The 18,415-nt window shown below is 38.7% G+C and overlaps 1 protein-coding gene and 1 long non-coding RNA gene across 6 annotated transcripts; one reads left to right on the forward strand and one right to left on the reverse strand.

Moving 5' to 3' along the window:
* Window positions 1-531: 531 nt before the first annotated feature.
* On the reverse strand, window positions 532-17,033 carry arfip1 (ADP-ribosylation factor interacting protein 1 (arfaptin 1)). Of its 5 annotated transcripts, none has more exons than XM_008404426.3 (10): window positions 16,900-17,018; window positions 13,957-14,303; window positions 8,776-8,874; window positions 8,331-8,439; window positions 7,322-7,423; window positions 5,398-5,510; window positions 4,690-4,911; window positions 3,370-3,527; window positions 3,037-3,211; window positions 532-2,317 (listed from the first exon to the last, which is right to left on the reverse strand). In XM_008404426.3, exons 2-10 carry the CDS (start codon window positions 14,299-14,301, stop codon window positions 2,162-2,164), a joined length of 1,479 nt encoding a protein of 492 aa, XP_008402648.1. In that variant the 5' UTR covers window positions 14,302-14,303; window positions 16,900-17,018; the 3' UTR covers window positions 532-2,161. The 5 variants fall into 5 exon arrangements, with proteins under 5 accessions (XP_008402648.1, XP_008402643.1, XP_008402676.1 ...); XM_008404421.3 differs by having other exon boundaries at window positions 16,746-17,006; XM_008404454.2 differs by lacking the exon at window positions 13,957-14,303 and having other exon boundaries at window positions 16,900-17,033.
* Window positions 9,363-11,151, forward strand: LOC145552803 (uncharacterized). The gene is made up of 3 exons (XR_014088928.1): window positions 9,363-9,440; window positions 9,607-9,675; window positions 11,066-11,151. It is a non-coding gene; the product is annotated as an uncharacterized LOC145552803 (long non-coding RNA).
* Window positions 17,034-18,415: the final 1,382 nt, after the last annotated feature.

An 18,415-nucleotide genomic window follows, 5' to 3' on the forward strand; every position in this document is an offset into this window, starting at 1 on the left:
AGTTTTTTTTTTTTGGTTTTTTCAAATTATGTCACATTACCACACACTTCCATAGGACTTCACTGGGAGTTTAAGATCCACAAAGCAGTGCAGAACTGGGAGGTAAAAAAGAATGTGGTTTTAAAAAAGTTTTTTGTGGTAGAAATCAAAACAGTATGGCATGGACCATCAAGTGACCTTTACTCGATTATGCCAATTGGTAAATAAGAGTCCACTTGAAAGTTAGAAAAGTGAGCCTATAAATATTGACACAGAGGGTCTCTGGGGAAAAAAAACAAGTATGCCACACTTCTCAGATTTATATTTGTGAAAATGTTAACCACTCGTTTTCCTCTCACCTTTAAAATATGCACAATATCTCTAGAAAGCACATAAAGGTTCAAGAGGCAGACAGCTCCGTAAAGTACAGTAGCACTCCATTTCATGTCGACCGAAAACCTCTGAATTACACAATTCATAATTCATTTCTACTGTTTACATTTTAGTTTGCTGCTGTAAGCCCTGAATGAAAAGTCACACTCTGAACACGGATACAGAAAGAGAAAGTTTTATTTTCCCTCAAGAGGTTGCACAACATTCAGAATCTTCTCATCTCAGCATTTGTTAATGTAACATTATTACAAAACGTGATTATCCCCTAGTACATACACAGGTACTAGAATGTTATTCTGGAGACTTTCAAGAAAAATAAACCAACAGGCTGCATTGGTCAATCTAACATTAAAATATAGATTACAAATATATATATTTCTTTCAAGAAAATAACAGAATCTAGATTCACACCCTTAAACCGTTATAGTGGGCCATAGGAAAAATGCACGACATGAAGATGAATGTTTTTTTTTGTTTGAAAAATACACTTTAAATAGCCCCAATGACGTAAACTGGTAGCAGCCGCAGATACTGGTCTTTACAGGTGAAAATGTATCAAGTGAATTGGATTTTGGTTCACACAGGCCTGAAAAATTTATTTTGTAGTCCTAAATGCATAATTGTGCAACACGCAACACGTCTTGAAAACAAATTCATAAAGTCACTGGAGTTACTGTGCTGGATGTTCCATCTCTGTGTGCTGTGACTGTTTGGTCCTTGGTCTGAAAACCAGAAGCAGGAGTGTTTATAGAGCAGGAGAAGAAGTGATTCAAGGCACATTAAAGTGACATAAGGCTGGTCCTTCATTTTCTGGAACCTAAGAGAATCTCTCATCCATTCGGTTTTAAGTCCTGAAGATAGACGAGCTAAAAGCAGAGCGTGATGTTGACTAAGTGATTAGAGCTTTTTTTGGAAACGCTTTGGTTTTGCGAGAGATAAAGGAAAAAAAAAAAAAGATGCACATCTCATTTAACTTGCTTTGTTCAACATGAGTTAGCGATCAGGAGCTGAGTTTAAAGCAGCTCAACGTTAGCTAGCAATCCAATAGAAGAGGCTGATCCAGGTCTACCTAACGAGAAGTCCTGTGGAAAACCAAAACTGGATTTTGTAAACTTTGGTTTTTCAAATTAATCAATGCTGGAGGTATTGATTTGGGACATTTGAGGCCTTACACACAGCAGCAGAGGACAAACCACACACACTGTCTCAGCTAAATGTTAACCACATTACAAATAAAGCGCCCTCCCCAAAGTGTCACACCATCACTTCAGTCACAGCTTGATAGTGAAAATAAAAATCAATTTACAGAATTCAAAAAGGTATTTGTCCCGACAACAAAAAGCTTCTTTTTAACTGTAGTAAAGCGTTCATTTAAGTCAGCTAATACAAAAAAAAGAAAGAAAGAAAGAAAGAAAAGAATCAAGTTTGTTGTGAGATTTAACGGCAGTCCTTGTCCAGTAGCTGCCGCTGGAACGCCAACGTGTGCTGTGCTGGAATACGAACATTCATATTCTGGAGTACAAAAGGCCGTTTAGAGTTTCATAAAGTGTTTACTGCTGGAACTCCCATTCAACAAGATCTGTCAAACAGTAGAAAAAGTGCATCTCTTATGATTTGAAAGAACGACAGAAATGATTTAGGAAGAATAGACAAAAGGAGTACAGGAGTTTGTTCCTTTTGTTAGAAGATTTCATTTCAGAAGCTGGAAAAGCAGCAACAGTTACAGGAGGGGGAAGGTTTCTGTAGTTTCCGTGGGAAGGTTTGGTTAAGCTGAGCCAGCCGGGAGTGTTTAGTGCTCTTCCAGCCAGGAGGGACTTTCCCCGCCAGGCATTTTCAACTTGATGTGGAACTGCTTGAGAGTCTGCTCCAGCTGTTGCTGGTTCCCAGCATAGTATGCAGCTATAGCATTGTGGAAGAGGATGAGCTGGTTATGCAACACCTTCACCTGATGGAGGGACAAACGGAGAAGAAAGGACTTCAGTACACTGATCCATACACTGAGATCTGAGCCGATTTGTTGGTTCTCTTGGGTGGAAGCTGATTTTATTGCAGCTACATAATCTCACACTGACAATGTGTAGAAAAGTGAAACTCTTATTTCAAGAACATTTATTCTCATGATAAGAAATGCTTGTTTTGAAGAAATATATTTGGCGGCACAATTATCATGCTCCTCATCTCTCTCTCTCATTGCAGAACAAATAGAGGACAGTCACTGATATTCAGATTTTGTGGAGGAAGATAAGGTTGTTGGTTAAAAATTGGTTTCACATGAAAACATCAGCCAACTGCTGATTTCTCAAAATTAATGAAATCAGGGCAGATTTATCAGCTGGCAAATTTACTGGTGCATTCCTAAAATCATGTGGGTCAACTCACGATAGAAATATTTAAAAAAAATAATGTAAAATGGAAATGGAGGAAGGGAAAGTTGAAAAAAAAAAAAAGACACACAAACACACACCAGATTGAGCCATTTTGTTAATTATGTTGAATGAGGGATTGTTTTTGCCACTGAACTAATTCACTCATCTTAAAAGGTTTGATTTTTCAGAGAGAGATTATAGTACGGCAATAAAAAAAAAATACTTCCAGGATTTCTGCACATATCCAAACAAACGAGTGCCTCTGTAGGTCACCACAGCAGAAGAGCCAGAAGCCAACCTTGTTCTCCTCCAGGAACTTCAGCTTCACAGAGACATCGTTCCGCATCCTTTCAAACTTCTCACGGTGGATCTGGAATTGCTGCTGGGATAGCTCGATCTTCGGCATGGTGTTTCCGTCACGCGGCCCGAGGTTCAGCTCCTCCAAATCCGTACGATACGCGTCGTACTCGACCCTGCGCATGTTTAAATAAAGAACTTACATCAGATCGATTAAAATATGCGTTTACATTTTATGTAGGAACAATCGGCTCAGAATGTGTTCTGACCAGATTCCTTGAAACACTAGAACAGAACTGGAGGAGGAACCAGATCGCTCTCACACAGGAATTACCTGGCAATCTCATACTGTTTGATATTAATCATGGTGTCTTCGATTGTTTTATCTACAAGTGTGTCCACGCTAGAGATGAAGAAGCTGATGGCGGCCAGCAAAGTCTCTCCATTTTTGGACAGAAGCCTCTGCGTGTCGGCGTTGTAACCAAACTCCTCCTGAAAAAAACATATGGATAATGGCAAAGCTGTTCAAGCAAACAAACACGTTAAAACTAGTAAGACCTCAACACAAAAACGATCAAGCTATTTGTTGATGGGTTTCCTTCTTTCAAAATAATAATAATAAAAAAAAAAGTCCAGCTCAAACCCACAAAAGACATCTGATTTGTCAGTGAAATCTGTACAAAACAACTCCTTCAATTCTTGGGTTAAGGAAGAGTTAAGGCTTAATCTTTGTGGACTGTTCTGAGTCCATCCTAAAAAAAAAACCAATAAAAACAGAACAATAAAGTTCTATTGGTCAAGGGGTGTGAATACTTCTACAAAGCGTTGAGTAATAGTTTATTATTCACCCATTTCTAAACAAAATATAACTGCTAATGGTGGGACTCCATTAAAATTTTGTAATCGACTTAAAGGATTTGTAATTAATGGATTGCAATTAGTCAAAAATATTCAATCCAAAAACCATTTTTGATGCTAAATTATTGAATAAATAGACGTATGAGCTCAACAACAAAGATATTACAGGTTTTTGATTTGCCATCGGTGTAAAGGGCTTTCTAGCGTTTCAGGAACTCCTGATCATTTATGTAACGTCTTTGAAAAATGTGGACATTTAATTATTTTTATATTAAACATAAAAGTTTGAATACAAAATGACTGCCTGCAAAATCCACTGCCATGAACAAACTGTCATTCAGAAAATGCAGAACTGTTAACATAACAATATGAACTCACTCAGCTCAGTGAGCTGAATGGTTGAATTTCTGACTGTAATGCGTTACTTTGTGCATCCTTTTATCATTTTTTAAAATATTTTTTTGATTCATATTGTGTATTTAATCAATTTTGAATTACAAAAAATATATATATTCAAACTGTCTTCTCAGAAATCTCATGACACCCTGCAGCACCATGGCAGCCCTAAGCTTGAGACCTCAGCTTGAGGCCATTATTCATTTTAACAAGTCTTTGTTTACATTTTTGTTATGCAGTAAATGGCAAATATGGCTGAGCAAAAATATAAATCAGTTACTGATTGAAAGAAGAATTTGTTGACTAATCATGACCGGGGCTTCCTCCAGTTTGTTGTGCTCCTCAGAGCCTCCGTAGATGAATCCAGCCAGGTGAACCGCTCACTCACACATTCACTCACATGGAGCTCAGGTGACTTGAGGCTGAGGTCGGCGAAGGCGTCGCCCAGCTGCTTCTGAGTCTGCATTATTTGGGACAGCTGATTGGCCAGTGCCTGAGCCAGCTTGATCACATTCTGGTACTTTCTCTTGTTTTCGCGGAGCAGCTCGATCTGCGCCTCCAGCTCCAGGTCCACAGTCTTGGAGCCGCGGCCCAGCTTCTCTGACAGGATCTGCCGGGTGCACTGCAGAGGACAGCAGACAAATGATCACAAACACTCGCACTGGGAGGAGCCTAGGCTTGGAATGACACACACAACTTTTTATGAACTGTGATGCTGTGAGAGCTCTAATGGAGGCAGCTGTGCATTGTCCATTAAAACAAATCATCATCCTTCAACTACTTCCTGTTGTCTTCGTTTTTGCCAGTAGTAACATTCGGCTGTTAATCGAGTGACTCCTCTGATTCTAAAGAAGTGTTTCCATTACACATTTGTGAAATGCATCTATTTTGACACAGCTGAAAAACCACCTCATTCAAGTGCAAAACTTTTTTTTAGCAAAAAATTCGGGTTTTTTTAAACTGCCATGTTTCCATCAAATTTATTTGCAGTTTCATGGTTAATGGAAACACTGCTGCTGTAACCAAGTGACAGAAGATAAACGAGAGGGATAAGGAGAGAAGAAGAGGAGGAAATGGACAGAATAACAAGTGAAGCGCAGAGATTTACTTTATACGTGTTGATGCTCCACTTTCTGACCAGGTCAAGTTTTTCCATGGCAGGGTTCTTCAGGTCGTCTGACAGGACCACCGCTCCGCTGCCCGGCGGAGTTTTCATTGTGCCTGGACAGTTAGACGACATTCACTTAGTGACTGAATTATTAATATTAAAAGGTGGAAGAAAAACTCTAGACAGAAGCCAACGTCTATGCTTCTTAAAACAGGTTATTCTGATTGTCAGTACTAAGGACAAAGCTCAGAAAACAATGTTTAAGAAATTAAGAATAATCTAATTAAAATCATGAGCCTTTTCAGAGCTGAAGAGAGGATTAGAGATGTTTTATAGACATTAAGAAACTAAAGAGGAAATGTAAAGACAACCCAGAATTCAGAAAAACAATCAAGTGAAAATTCAATAAAACAGCAGATATATACATTTATAGTAAGCAGATTGATGTACAGATTTTTAGTGAACCAGGTCACTGTGTAGATGATTATGAGTATTTCCCTCTGTTAAAGCAGACCAGTTAAATATACAGATAGAAGCCCTACAAGCACATTTTGACCCTTATGGTCTGGATTTTTAGTCGATGTTTTTCACTCAGAATGTTGGTAGCAGTGAAGTGAGCCGAAATAATCAGGAGCGGCAAACAAATGTGGGCATACTATGACTGACAATATAATGAGATATATTCTGAAAATCATGCAGAGAAGATGCAACTGCTGCCCACAGGTTTGAACAAGCAAAACACAAACAGAATGGCGAGAGCTGAAGAGTGGGTGATATTTGACGATGAGAACGTCCAGAAGCTCCACACAGAGCCATCACAGTTAAACTGTGGCTGAAATGCAGAGGACTCAAAGTGAGCAGAAAGGTGGCAGGTTTTATATTCCGTCCAGGAACAGTGTGGTAGCTGGCACTCACTAGCACCAAGTCATCTGGGCCGACTCACCACGTTCCTGCTGGGCAGTCGATGTAGGTAAAAATATCAATTCATCAATACTTTGAGTTCATTTTTACAATTCTGAAAAACCCGTGGGTCGCCATGGTGAGCACCACGGTGACAAGCAGCTCACACTGTCACTACATCAGTTGGCTGTCAGATGAAACAGTTATTCATCTTGAGTTTATTTGCGTTTGGCAAGCAGCTATTGGTGGGCATTACATATTATAAACCTAAATCAACCAATCAAACTAAAGCAGTTGCTCAGACTTTCCCCCCTAAAAACACAGCTTACTGCTCTTGTTTGTCTGGAACTAAACTGTGCAATGTTCTAAATTTGGCAGTTTGACATCATTTGCGATCAGCGCCATTGTGATTTTGTGACAACACAGTTGGCTCCAATACAAATTTACTTGGAAAAATCAATCTATAAATGCCTCAATTTATTGAGAATTGGAATTGAGCATCAAGACCTGCTGGGTGAGCAGAGCTTCAGTCATTTGATCCAGGTGTTGGACCAGGGAGGCCCTCAAGAACTGGAGCTTGAAAATCCTGATCCAAGCTATTGAGACATTTGCCAACATTCCCGTGAAGCGACTGGATCTTTGTCTGATCAGCTCTTCCTCCATTATGTGAGTAAGGCTCCATTTAGAGTACTCTGTGCCACCTACTGCACAGAGTACTCAAGGACAAAAGACTGCGAGCAGGAACCGCCAACAAGTTGGAAATGTAAAAGGAATTTCTCCCAGACAAAGCTTGTTAAGGTTCTAAAATGTGTTTCAGAAAGATTCGCATCTAAATCACCGAAAAGAAACTTGAGACTATTTCAGCTAGACATGCTGATGCAGAGGAAATATTTAGAGCCCACAAGCAAAAAAGAGAAAGAGTTTTGTCAAGAATGAAACGCAGCCTGCAGAAACAAGCAGAAGATTAAAATGCGTTGAGTTGTGATTTATTATCGTCTAGTTGAAACATTGTAGCTTCAGGTACCTGAATCCGACTGACTATCGCTGAAGGAGCGCGCCAGGCGGCTGGCGACAGCCGAGCTGGGAGCTACAGGACTCACAGGAGAAGAGGGCAGGCTTGCCGACTCTGGGAAACATTCACAGTTATGATTCAGCAGTAGATTTACTTCCTGCCATTAAATTATAAACAGGACTATCCCCATCAGTGTTGACCCCTCTTTACAGTAGCGTTTACGCTGCAGACAAGAGTGCAAAATGTACAAAAGGGCTTCCTGAACTGCTGAGGAGAACAACGTGGAAAATAACCATGGCAACACTGAGGTGAGCAGGCTGCCACAGCTCTCTGCTCTACAGGGAGGCTTTTATTAGAATTTCTAACAAGCACCTGATGATGAAAAGGACATGAGGGTTAAACCAGGAGATCAGAGCAGACTCATTCAATTCAAATCAGTGCCCTCGTTCTCACATTCAAATTTGGCCTTTCAGTAGGGATTAAAACAAAGGTGGAGAACTGGGACACGTGCAGATTGTTGGGCCTACTATGACCATGCATTTTGTGGGGCGATAAATTGTCACAGTAATGACTGCGATACATGATAATATTGTTGCTTGAGACCATTTTCAAGTAATATAGTGATAGTGACATAAAAATAGAAATTCGCTCTCTCAAAGATTAATAAAATCTAATTTTGTAAAGAACGCCTGACACTGGAACTAGACGACTGCCTAAATAAAAAAAAACATCAAAAACAATAAATAAAAATAACATAAACACACTTCTGAAACCAGAAATAAAATGGATTGTGAAGTCTTTAAAAAAAATAGAATGGAAATGATTAAGTTCATTTTATTTTATTGTGCGACTAATTGCTTATTGAAATAGGCTTACAGATTGTAAACACAAAGTGCTGCTGCATAAAAGTCTGACTAGCAGACTCCTGCTTCACAAAACTTAACAGTCGCAGAACAGAAAGACAAAATGAAGGAGAAAACAGTGGGGGTGGGGGGGTGGGGGTGGGGGGGGGATTGTTTACCTTTGTGTGGTCCTGATTCGATGACGCCCTCTGGTGGTGAGACAAAGCTGCTGGCGGAGACAGAAGAGTCTGAGACCTTCATGCTCCCTGGAGGAGCGGAGTGGGAATCCTGTGGAGATGAGACTTGTGTTCACAGTGGAAGTGGAAGCTCACATGTGGTCACCTTACTAAAATAATGGCCCAAGTCATTTATTGCCAAAGGTGATTTTTGTAAAAAATGTTAAAAAAAAAAATACAGTTTTTTTTAAATCACAATCTCTCTCTTTACAAAAGATGTTTTAGTCAAACAAAAATCACTTGACAACAAAATGACCATTATTTTAGGAGGGGGAGAATATTTAGCAGAGAATTGCTGCACTACAAGTTTTAGGTAAAGTTTGACTGTTAAGAAATAATGAAATTGAGGAGAGAGTGAAGATGCCAAAGACTGCGCCCAGAGGCCTACCCTGAGGAACACCTTGTCTGGACTCTGATCCAGGTCTCCATTGCTGGTGACGGGGATCTCAGCGGCTGAGCCTCGGTGACAATCAGCCATTGTGCTCTCCTGGAACCAGGAAGAGAAATGGAGCCGTTACTGGAGCAGAAGATAGAGAAGTCAAAGAGCTCTCCACCCACACTGCTGTGTTCTGCCACCTTCTGGACAATACCGCAATAATATTGGCCAAAATCTAAGATGGGCAACTTCCCAGTGAACAATCATCTGAATATTATACATTACATGGCAAAAGTATTCACATCAGCTGGATGTTCACTTTTTGTCAAGTTGCAGCTACAAACCTAAAGAGAAATGTGATGCTTCTTTGGTCAACAAACAAAACATGACTGCCTTCTGAGAAGGAAGACAAATTCAGAAAATTGTGTGTTGACTGTATTCTTGAAGAGGTCAAACAGAAGAGGTGCACAGATTGCAGTTTTCTGGCCAATCGGCGATTACTGACATTTAAAAAGCCTGACCTTCCGATTCCGTTGTTTTGGTCTGAAATGTAGCTAAATATAGTAAGAATGTTGCCGAGTTGGCAACAGTGGAGTGACTATTGTTAACCGCAAAGGTGCAGATGTGACCTGCTGGGCTGGTCATTCAGTCAGACCTCTCACAGCAGAGCAGAAGAGGTCAGTGGCTGATTTAAGATCGAGGGATAAGATCGGCTTCAGATGCAAGTATCGGCTGATCACCGATTCCCAAAATTAATTACATTTGAAGCAGCTTTATCAGTGCACCCTTATTAAACAGGGTTAAGTTGACAAAATGGATTTCAAGCTTTGAAAAAAATTGCAGGTCCATGCCGACTCTGGAGGAGCTGCAGAGACACAGCTCCAGTGGGAGGCTATACTGACAGGACAAATGGTAACTACCTCCTCTCAAAATCTGACCGTAAAGACATGGTCAGATTTCAACTGCAGAAAAAAAACAAAATGTATTTTTTAAACAACAAAAAAAGTTCCAAAGCGGTAAAAATCTATCATCTCAAGCTCAAACTTTCTTTAAATCAACCAGCAGGTTGAAAGGAGATTTTCACGGTCATGTTAATGAGTTAAATGTTGACCAGGACATGCAGCTCTAGTCCAGCCAAAGTCTGCATCAGTTATCAGCACTACCATATTTTACAGCACACATACTGGCTGATTACCAGACAACGTGATGCAACATGCAGAGAGCGACACGTTTTCCTTTTACACAGCTAACATCAGGTGTAGAGGCAGTACGTGTGTATTTAAGGCGTTACCACCAAGTCAATCATCTTAGATCGACTACTGTATTACAGTTTCCGTCACTCTAATTAAAGGTTGATTTAAATCACTTTCAAAAAAGGGGTAGACAGCTAAAAACAACTAAAGCCTAGAAAAGTGGTTCAGCATGTTCAGATGGAGCCGTTTGTGTGACGCACACAAACAGAAGAGGAACTATGTCTAACAATATTAGAGAACTGCAAAAAGTTCCTAAAGTCTAAAAGCTGCTATTGACTGTTAACTTAGAAAACAGATTCCATTTCTACAGCTGGAGCCTCAATGTGAGACATGGAGTCTGAAAACAAAAACTGTTCTGAAACATCTGTGAGCTGCTTCCCTGGAGAGCCACAGGGTGTGGCTACACACACTTTACATACGCTGGTTATAGACTCAGGACTCGCTTTAATTTTACAACCTAATCAGTGTGGAGCTGGAAACTGGGACACTGACCTAATCAGCATGATGCACTGAAGCTACTCCATGAGGTTCAGCTGTGAAAGCTGCAGCATCAAATGGCTAAAAGACCATTTATAAACAGTTTACACCGTCAGTAAACTCTAATAAGATCCTTCATGCAGGATAATTCAAATAACTGCCAGATCATTGGGTAACAGGATCCTGGTCTTGTAAACCAAGTGTTTCATTTTGGAGGTTTTGTTCATACTAATCCACTAAAATATTTGTAAAACACTGCTTTTATCTGATTTTAAAAACTTTAATGATCCTACAAACAGTTTATTCCACAAATGAACTGATGAGTAACCAAACAAAAAGTTAAAGACTGAAGAATATGACGTACATGAATGAAATAAAAAGTGATCAACAGTACAGGATAAAAGGTAAATAAATAAACTTTGATCTCAGACAGATGTATATAGTTCAGCCCTAAATAATTCATGTAGGGTTGCTCCCACTAGTCCTATTTTTGATGTAATGTGTTTAAATCAATATTTATGTCGGACAATGTTTTTGTGAATTTGAACTTTTTATCGTTTACTTGTTTAAAGTGCGTTGGAGTATTTGGATGATCCAAGGTTTCGCTGCAACACAACAGTCATGCATGAGGAGCTGCAGAGGAGACGCTGGAGGCCAGATCGGTTTTACCTGCACAGTAAACTGTCCTGTCTGTTTATGGAAAAATTTGTGTTAATCATTCAAACTTGAATGATTAACACAAATTTTTCCACCATGCAGCCATCAGCTTTTAATTACTTATAACTGTAAAGATAAAATAATAAACTAATCATGTTAAAACCAGACTAATCAAATGAATTTACTAACTATACAATTGTTTATAGGAGGGTGGTGCCAACATGATTATTCCTTTGGAGTTTCATTTTTATTTGCAGTTCAGTCTTATATTAGACATTCTGAAAGCCAACCTTTTTATTTCTAGATACATTTTTTATAATAAAATTTTATTATACGACATATAATATGTTATATGTCAGAACAAATAACATATTTTATTTGTTATGAAAGAACTGACATGTCTTACATTTAACAAAATTCACTTTAATATGCAAATATTTGCTTACATATTTTAAATGATTTTGATGACATTTTTTTTTTAAAATATGTACAAAATATTATTTTCTTCATTTTGAGAATGTAGCTCAGATGGAACCAGCCAATCAGTGGAGGCTCTCTCTGTCTCTCTCTCTCTCTCATCAAGTTTGATGAAAAACATCAACTTTTTTGTTAAAACAATATTACAGAAAAGAAAAAAAGTTGACATAATTAGGTGCCAAGTAAAACTAATGTTGGTTTTGTTGACTAGTCACAGCAACCCTATGACCTTTGATTCTCTGTCAATTTTCAAATAATAATATAAAATTTGTTTTAATATCCGAGTGGAATGCTCCTCTTCGTTGCAACAATTTAAAAGGAACATAATGATTAGCAGAGTCACAATTTTAACTGTACATGTGGCAAAGTGTGTTGACCGTTGTATTATGTGACAGAGCCATGCATAATGAAAGGTCATGTGACACCATCATGCAGACAGCACACAGGCCTGGCTCTACCTGTCTGACTGCATGCTGCACATCAGACTACTTGCAGTCTGATGCTCCACTTTATCTGATTCAGTGGCTTTAAGAACAACAAAAAAAGGTAACAAAAGTTTTGTAAAGTAGCTAGTAAACTTTATTTTTCAGTAGAGATGTACCAAAACTATACATGTCGGCCTGTCACGATAAATTTTGCTGGACGATAAATTGTTCCAGAAGTTATTGCGATTAACAATAATATTGTTGTTTTGAGACCATTGTTACATAATACAATGGTAAAGACAAAATAATAAGAACACATTCTAAAAGATCAATAAATTTTAAATTCTAATGAACATTTAACACTTGAACTGGAAGACTGTTTATTTAACAAAACAAATAAAATGAATTATGAAGTAATTGTACACAAAATTATCCTTCAGAAAAAAGGGCTGGTTGAGACCAAAGCACCAAACTGAAGACTTTATCATATAGTTTTTGATAGAAAGAGAGAGAGAGAGAAAAAAAAGATGAACGATAACTCATACTAAAGGAAATTATTGAGTTTGTTTTCATTTGACATGCGATTCATTGATTATTGTGACAAGCCTATATACTTAGGTATATATACCTTGTTTTACATGGCAACCCTCTAAAGGATGGGACCTGAACATGAACCAATTATGACGCCTCAAGAGTCAAACACACTGGAGACAGCGCACTCACACACACACACACACACACACACACACACACACACACACACACACACACAGGTAAAGAGGCTCCAATCGACTGAGCCATGTAAAGTGACAGGTTGTAGTTTGAATCCCTACAGCTGGAAACGAGCCAGACTGGTGAGGGAGTGACTGGTGAAAACAACAATTCCATTGTCCGGCCTTCTACGTCAGCAAATAAGGAAATGCTCATATATTGCCTCTTGACTGCAGGATGTTCTGCACCATGGGGGACTGCAAAACAATGAAACAACCACAAAAAAATGAATCTGTAAACTGACCCATGATCAGCTATGATCAGCACAGATGTTCAATAAAGGCAGCAAAACCAAGAGCTTCCAAAATATTCAGTCTATAAACATCAACCAACATCATGTACGTTGATGCACTTTTAACTAAAATGGAAAAAAGTACTTGGGATATGTGCTTTATTTATTAAAGAATTAAAAACCACTTTATCTAAGAACCTGCAGCACAATTTTTTAATCCTTCATTTGTAGATAATCTAATTTGGAAGGTCAAAAAAAAAATCTTCCAGTAAAAGCCTTATTGGTGAATCTTCGGGAACTGTCAATGCAATTAGCACAGCAACCCTGAAGTGACATCAAGCTCTTCTGGAACTGAAGAGCTTCCAGAAAAACAAGAAATGTGGCACTGCAACCAAACTACAAGGATTTATCATATTCGCTGCAAAAACCTGCAAAGAAATAATTACTTGTTGCAAGGTGAGATTATTAAAGTATAGCACTTTGTAACACATATACAGAGTTAAATCAGTTTGCAGTGAGACACAGAGAGAGAGAAAATCTGCACACTTGATCTTCTATGCAGAAATTAATGAAGCGCATCACTGAGCAACAGCCTGCCAGTTGGGAAGAATGCCACCAAGCCCACAACCAACATCAACAGGTTCCTTCCAAATGATCCAGCAAAGCATCTTAAATCCAATGCACAACTTCAGACTAAAGCAAAGACAGAATATGCAACACAAGCACCCTAATAATTCATTTCTAGAAAAAGAAGCAATCACATGTAACTGAATAAATGGATTTAACAGGAAGAGCCCGCCACCATCCCTGGAAACCAAGAAATAAAACGCGACAGGCTGCAGCGCAGAGAGGAAGTGCCAGAAAGTCTTGATTTTCAATAATGAATGTAAATAAATATCACCTTTGTTTCAGAGAGAGAATCTCCGTTTCCCTTTGGTGTTCCGGCCGATTCAGCCTGGAGTTTAGCCCCGCTGCCCACCCTGCTGGACGCCACGGTTCCCGACAGAGGACCCTCATCCTGCCCCTGAGCATCCTTACTGGACGACTCTGCGGTTTCTTCATCACTGTTAATATTGATCTCATACAGTACGTCAGCTTTGTCCTCTCCTCCCCTGCTACTGGGTGCTACCTCTGGAGGCACATCCTCACTCAAACTCTCCTCTGTTTCATCAGCCTCCTCACAATCCCTCTGAGGGTCCTCTGCTGAGGTCTTCCCCGACTCAGCCTCAAGACTAACTTCAGACATCCCTGAAACAAGACACACAGGACAGGATGAAGACGTCTACAGAGCTGCTGCGCTGCAAACGTACGACAGAACACCAGTTAGCAAAGGGATCCACTTTTTTTCACTTTCGACACCAATCCAGATATCTGAGGTTTAGTATCGGCTGATGCCGATCCGATACAGGAAAACAGAGATGAACTGACTTTTTAAAAATACAAAATGTACCTAAATACAAATTTATTTGATACCTTTGCACAAGTACAGCTAATTTAAAGCTTGGTCAAACATGTAAGAGCAACACAACTTCAATTTGTTCAGTCAGTGCAATTAGGAGGATAACAGCCAATGTAAAATCAATAATAAAAATTTTTAAAAAACTGAGAAAAACTTTAGGTTGATTGGTGAAATATGCAAAAACAAACTGCAACAAACCTTTCAAATGGTTCTGCGAACAGGAATTCTAAATAAAACATAAAATAAATCTGGCACATCGACACTGATGATACGCCATGGAAATTATTTTTTAATATTGGGACAGATACACATATTAATATTGGATCATTTCATCTCCAGTTAGCAATACCATTGATTAGTGAGAAAGGTGCCTCTACAAAGTATTCCTAACCCTTCAATGTTTCCACGTTTGTGTTACAACTACAGGAAAGAGAAACAAAAATGACACTTTGCCTTAAAATAGTCATGAATGAAAAAACCTGAAAAACTTGTGGATTCAATCCATTTTACTCTGACACCCCAAAAAAAACCCAATGAACAAATTGTCTTCAGATGTCAACAACAGCATTATTCATAGAGGCTGCAGTGGCTTAACTCAGGTGGGAGAGTCTGTCCTGGACGTAACCTAGAGGTTCTCAGGACTCGCTGTCCTGCATGCTTAATGCGTTTCCCTGCTGTCACGCACGCACGCACGCACGCACGCGACTTAACAAGTTAGTGATCTGCAAAAGAGATGCAACTCTTTCAATGTCCAGCAATTTTTGATTAAGAAACCATTTTTCTAATCAGACTAGAGATTCTGTTCAAATTATGTGACAGTGTAACATAATTTGATAACTTTTATTTAAAATAATTCTACGAAGTTCCATACGTTATCAAATTCCATCAGTTTAAAGTTAAACAAAATAGGTTTGTGCATAAAATTCTGTAACTTAAATTACCAGTATTAAGTTAGCTGAGCTGCCAGGCCTTTTCTTCAATGAAAGAATATCAACAAATTATTCAGAGTACATATAGTGAGTGAGACGGTCGTCTACGGCTGAGTGGACGCGTAATGCGATGCAATCCTGTTTGTTGTTTAATTCTCCATTTTATGTTGGTCATTTGATCAAATAAAACAAGTTCATACAATCTGAACGTCCAGATTGATATCAAATTGATGACGAAGTAAAATGACCAGCATGGTGAATATAAATATGGAATATAAATATAAATAAGGCACAATCAACATGTTGATGCTGTAGCAATTCATCAATTTTGCATAGTTTCATGGTTATGACACTATTCTTAATCCAGTCTGGTTACAATGATTGGTCAATTTCTATCAGCTGAATACATGGGCGGGGTTTTGTTTTAGTGACTTATTTTGTTATGTGCATCAACCAATCATTGTCTCTAAAATACAGGACCACCCCAGGACCAAATATTTGGTTCACCACCGAAAAAAGATAATTGTAGCCAACAAGGCCAGCTGAGCCTCCATGTAGAGCAGAGCCACAGTCAGGTGTTCCTACCCTCACAAACTGCTCTTAAAACAATCAGGACAACATTAACCTTCTGTTACAGCAGGTCTCATCAACTGTGACCATACAGAAATTCGTAGTCAGTTGCCTTATCTTCAAATCTGTACCTTCATTTTATTATTTTCCCCCCTTAAATCTGTCAACTCTGCATAGTTTAGAACACTCCCTTTAAAATGCTTCCTGAAAACCTTTGCGCACACAAAGGTATTTTAGCAACCCATCATGTATATTTACATTACAATTAACAAATAGTGGCACATAGTATTTGTTCCTCTGTGTAACAGCCTCACACCCCGGAAGAGACTCAATAGTTGGCAAGGTTGGGTGGGTCGCCTATTGCAGCATAGTCACGTGACGAAGGCATCAAAAAGTACTATTAGCACTATTTAAATCCAGAATCGTCCTGTTTTGGTTCAAGTGATCGCCTCAAATTAGCCAGACATAACATATTTTAAAAGCAATAGACTAATATAAGAAACGTGTCAGAGTAAAACACTCATGCCCACACATCTGAATTAAGGTGAACGTCTCACTAGCAGACGTTGACGCTTCTAGCCTGGGGTAATGCGGCTAAATAGCAGACAACAAACTCAAGGAAAACTTCTACTTTAGCATGTTACCTGGCTATAAACTGCAAAATATTTTTGATTGGAACGCATACCAAGCCCAGCATGGGAATGACAAATGCTGTACAGTTGGAGACATTACCTCTCTGCGGATGCGGCTAACTATTAGCTGTGAATTGCTAGCCGTCGCAGCAGTTCTCTGAAACCTTTAAGCGCTGCCTCTCCGCCAAAACCAGAGGTTCTCTTGAAAGCTGTTGCGCAGTCTGTTAGTGCAAACTCTGCGGATAAACTACTACCTGGACATCAGCGGTTCCTAACGCTCAACCAAGGCAGACGTGATGTCTAGACCCCGGAAAGACTCCAATACCAATGCAGGCCCACAAAGCTATTATTATGAGAACAAAAGCTTTGGAGTACGCGGGCTCCCCCTGTTGTTGGAAGATGCTCTTTGCAGTTTGGCAACTCTAACTTTTAGGATTCATCGCAAAAAAACAAACAAACAAAAAACAAATTAAAAAAAACTTTTTTAAATATTAAGGCATCATCAAACCTACTGAGTTTGATATTCTACAAGCACTACAGTACTGTACAGCCACCTTTGTTCGCATTGTGTTATGTGGCTACCACAAACTGAATGTATTTTATTTGGAGTTTATGTGCAAGAAGACTAACACAAAATAGGGCCTAATTGTTAACTGGAAAATAAAAGATGCATGGTTTTCATTGCATACCTTTTAAAGCATGCTTTAAATCAATTGCAGTTACATGTCCTTTAGATTAGCTTTCTATCAGCACAGCATATATAGAGTTTGAAATTGTTACAGATTCTTCTTTGCAAAGATTCTCAAGCCCAGTTAGCATTGATTTTCAGGCCTACTTATGGATCTATTGAATTTAAATCTTTACTTCTACTTGGCTGTTCTAACACATGCTGCTGAACTTAACAGTGATTAGGTTGAAAAACAGACTTAAAGAGGCCAAGTCTGTGAGGTTGTAGTAGAACAAATGTAAAAACTAAGAAACTGATGAGCTGAAGACACAGCCACCAGAGTCTTTCCACCCTTTTGAGATTTACAATGACAAACCCTCTTCAGTATACCTATTCAAATCTTCTGGTTTGTTTTTTTTCAGAACTGTAATTTTCTAGTGAAACCATTGATTGATTTGAATCTATTCTTGGAGTCACTGTGAACCAAAAATAATACAGGTTTCCTGAAGGTTTTGGGTTAAAATAGATTGATGTTTAGAACTGTTTATAATTCTACCTACCTTGAAAAGAAAATGCCATGTGCCATCTAGAGAAAACAAACCCCATAGCACGATGATGAAAGTGTTAACAACATACAAGAAATGCTGGAACACTATGTTTGAGGCAGCTAACCTTATTATTTGTCTTTTATATTTTTCTTGTTTATATTTAAATGTATGTTTATCACTTGTTTATCACTTGTATAGTGTAATGACTGAGAATCAAGGAACTCACATTAGCAAACATTGACAATTGTGTTTAGTGAATTTAAATGACCAGCAATAAATCCTCACCTTTTTACCTGCAAAATAGATACCTCGTTTATACCACTTGTTCAATTTATCAATTAACACGTCAAACATTACTACTGCTTTTTGTTTGCAGTTTGTTTAGAAAACTTAAAATATGTTGAGTTTGGGCTGTAAACTATTTTTTTTTATAAAATAAAAATAGTCCCAACCCTCCCGACCCCACTAGGGGCCAAGGGTGTAAAGAAAATGGATGGATGGAAAAATAGTCCCTCAACGATACATAAAACATGAGAAACTTAATTAAGCTGTTTT

Source organism: Poecilia reticulata, chromosome 1 (assembly GCF_904066995.2).
Source record: "Poecilia reticulata chromosome 1, P_reticulata-male-v2, whole genome shotgun sequence".
Classification (NCBI taxonomy): domain Eukaryota; kingdom Metazoa; phylum Chordata; class Actinopteri; order Cyprinodontiformes; family Poeciliidae; genus Poecilia; species Poecilia reticulata.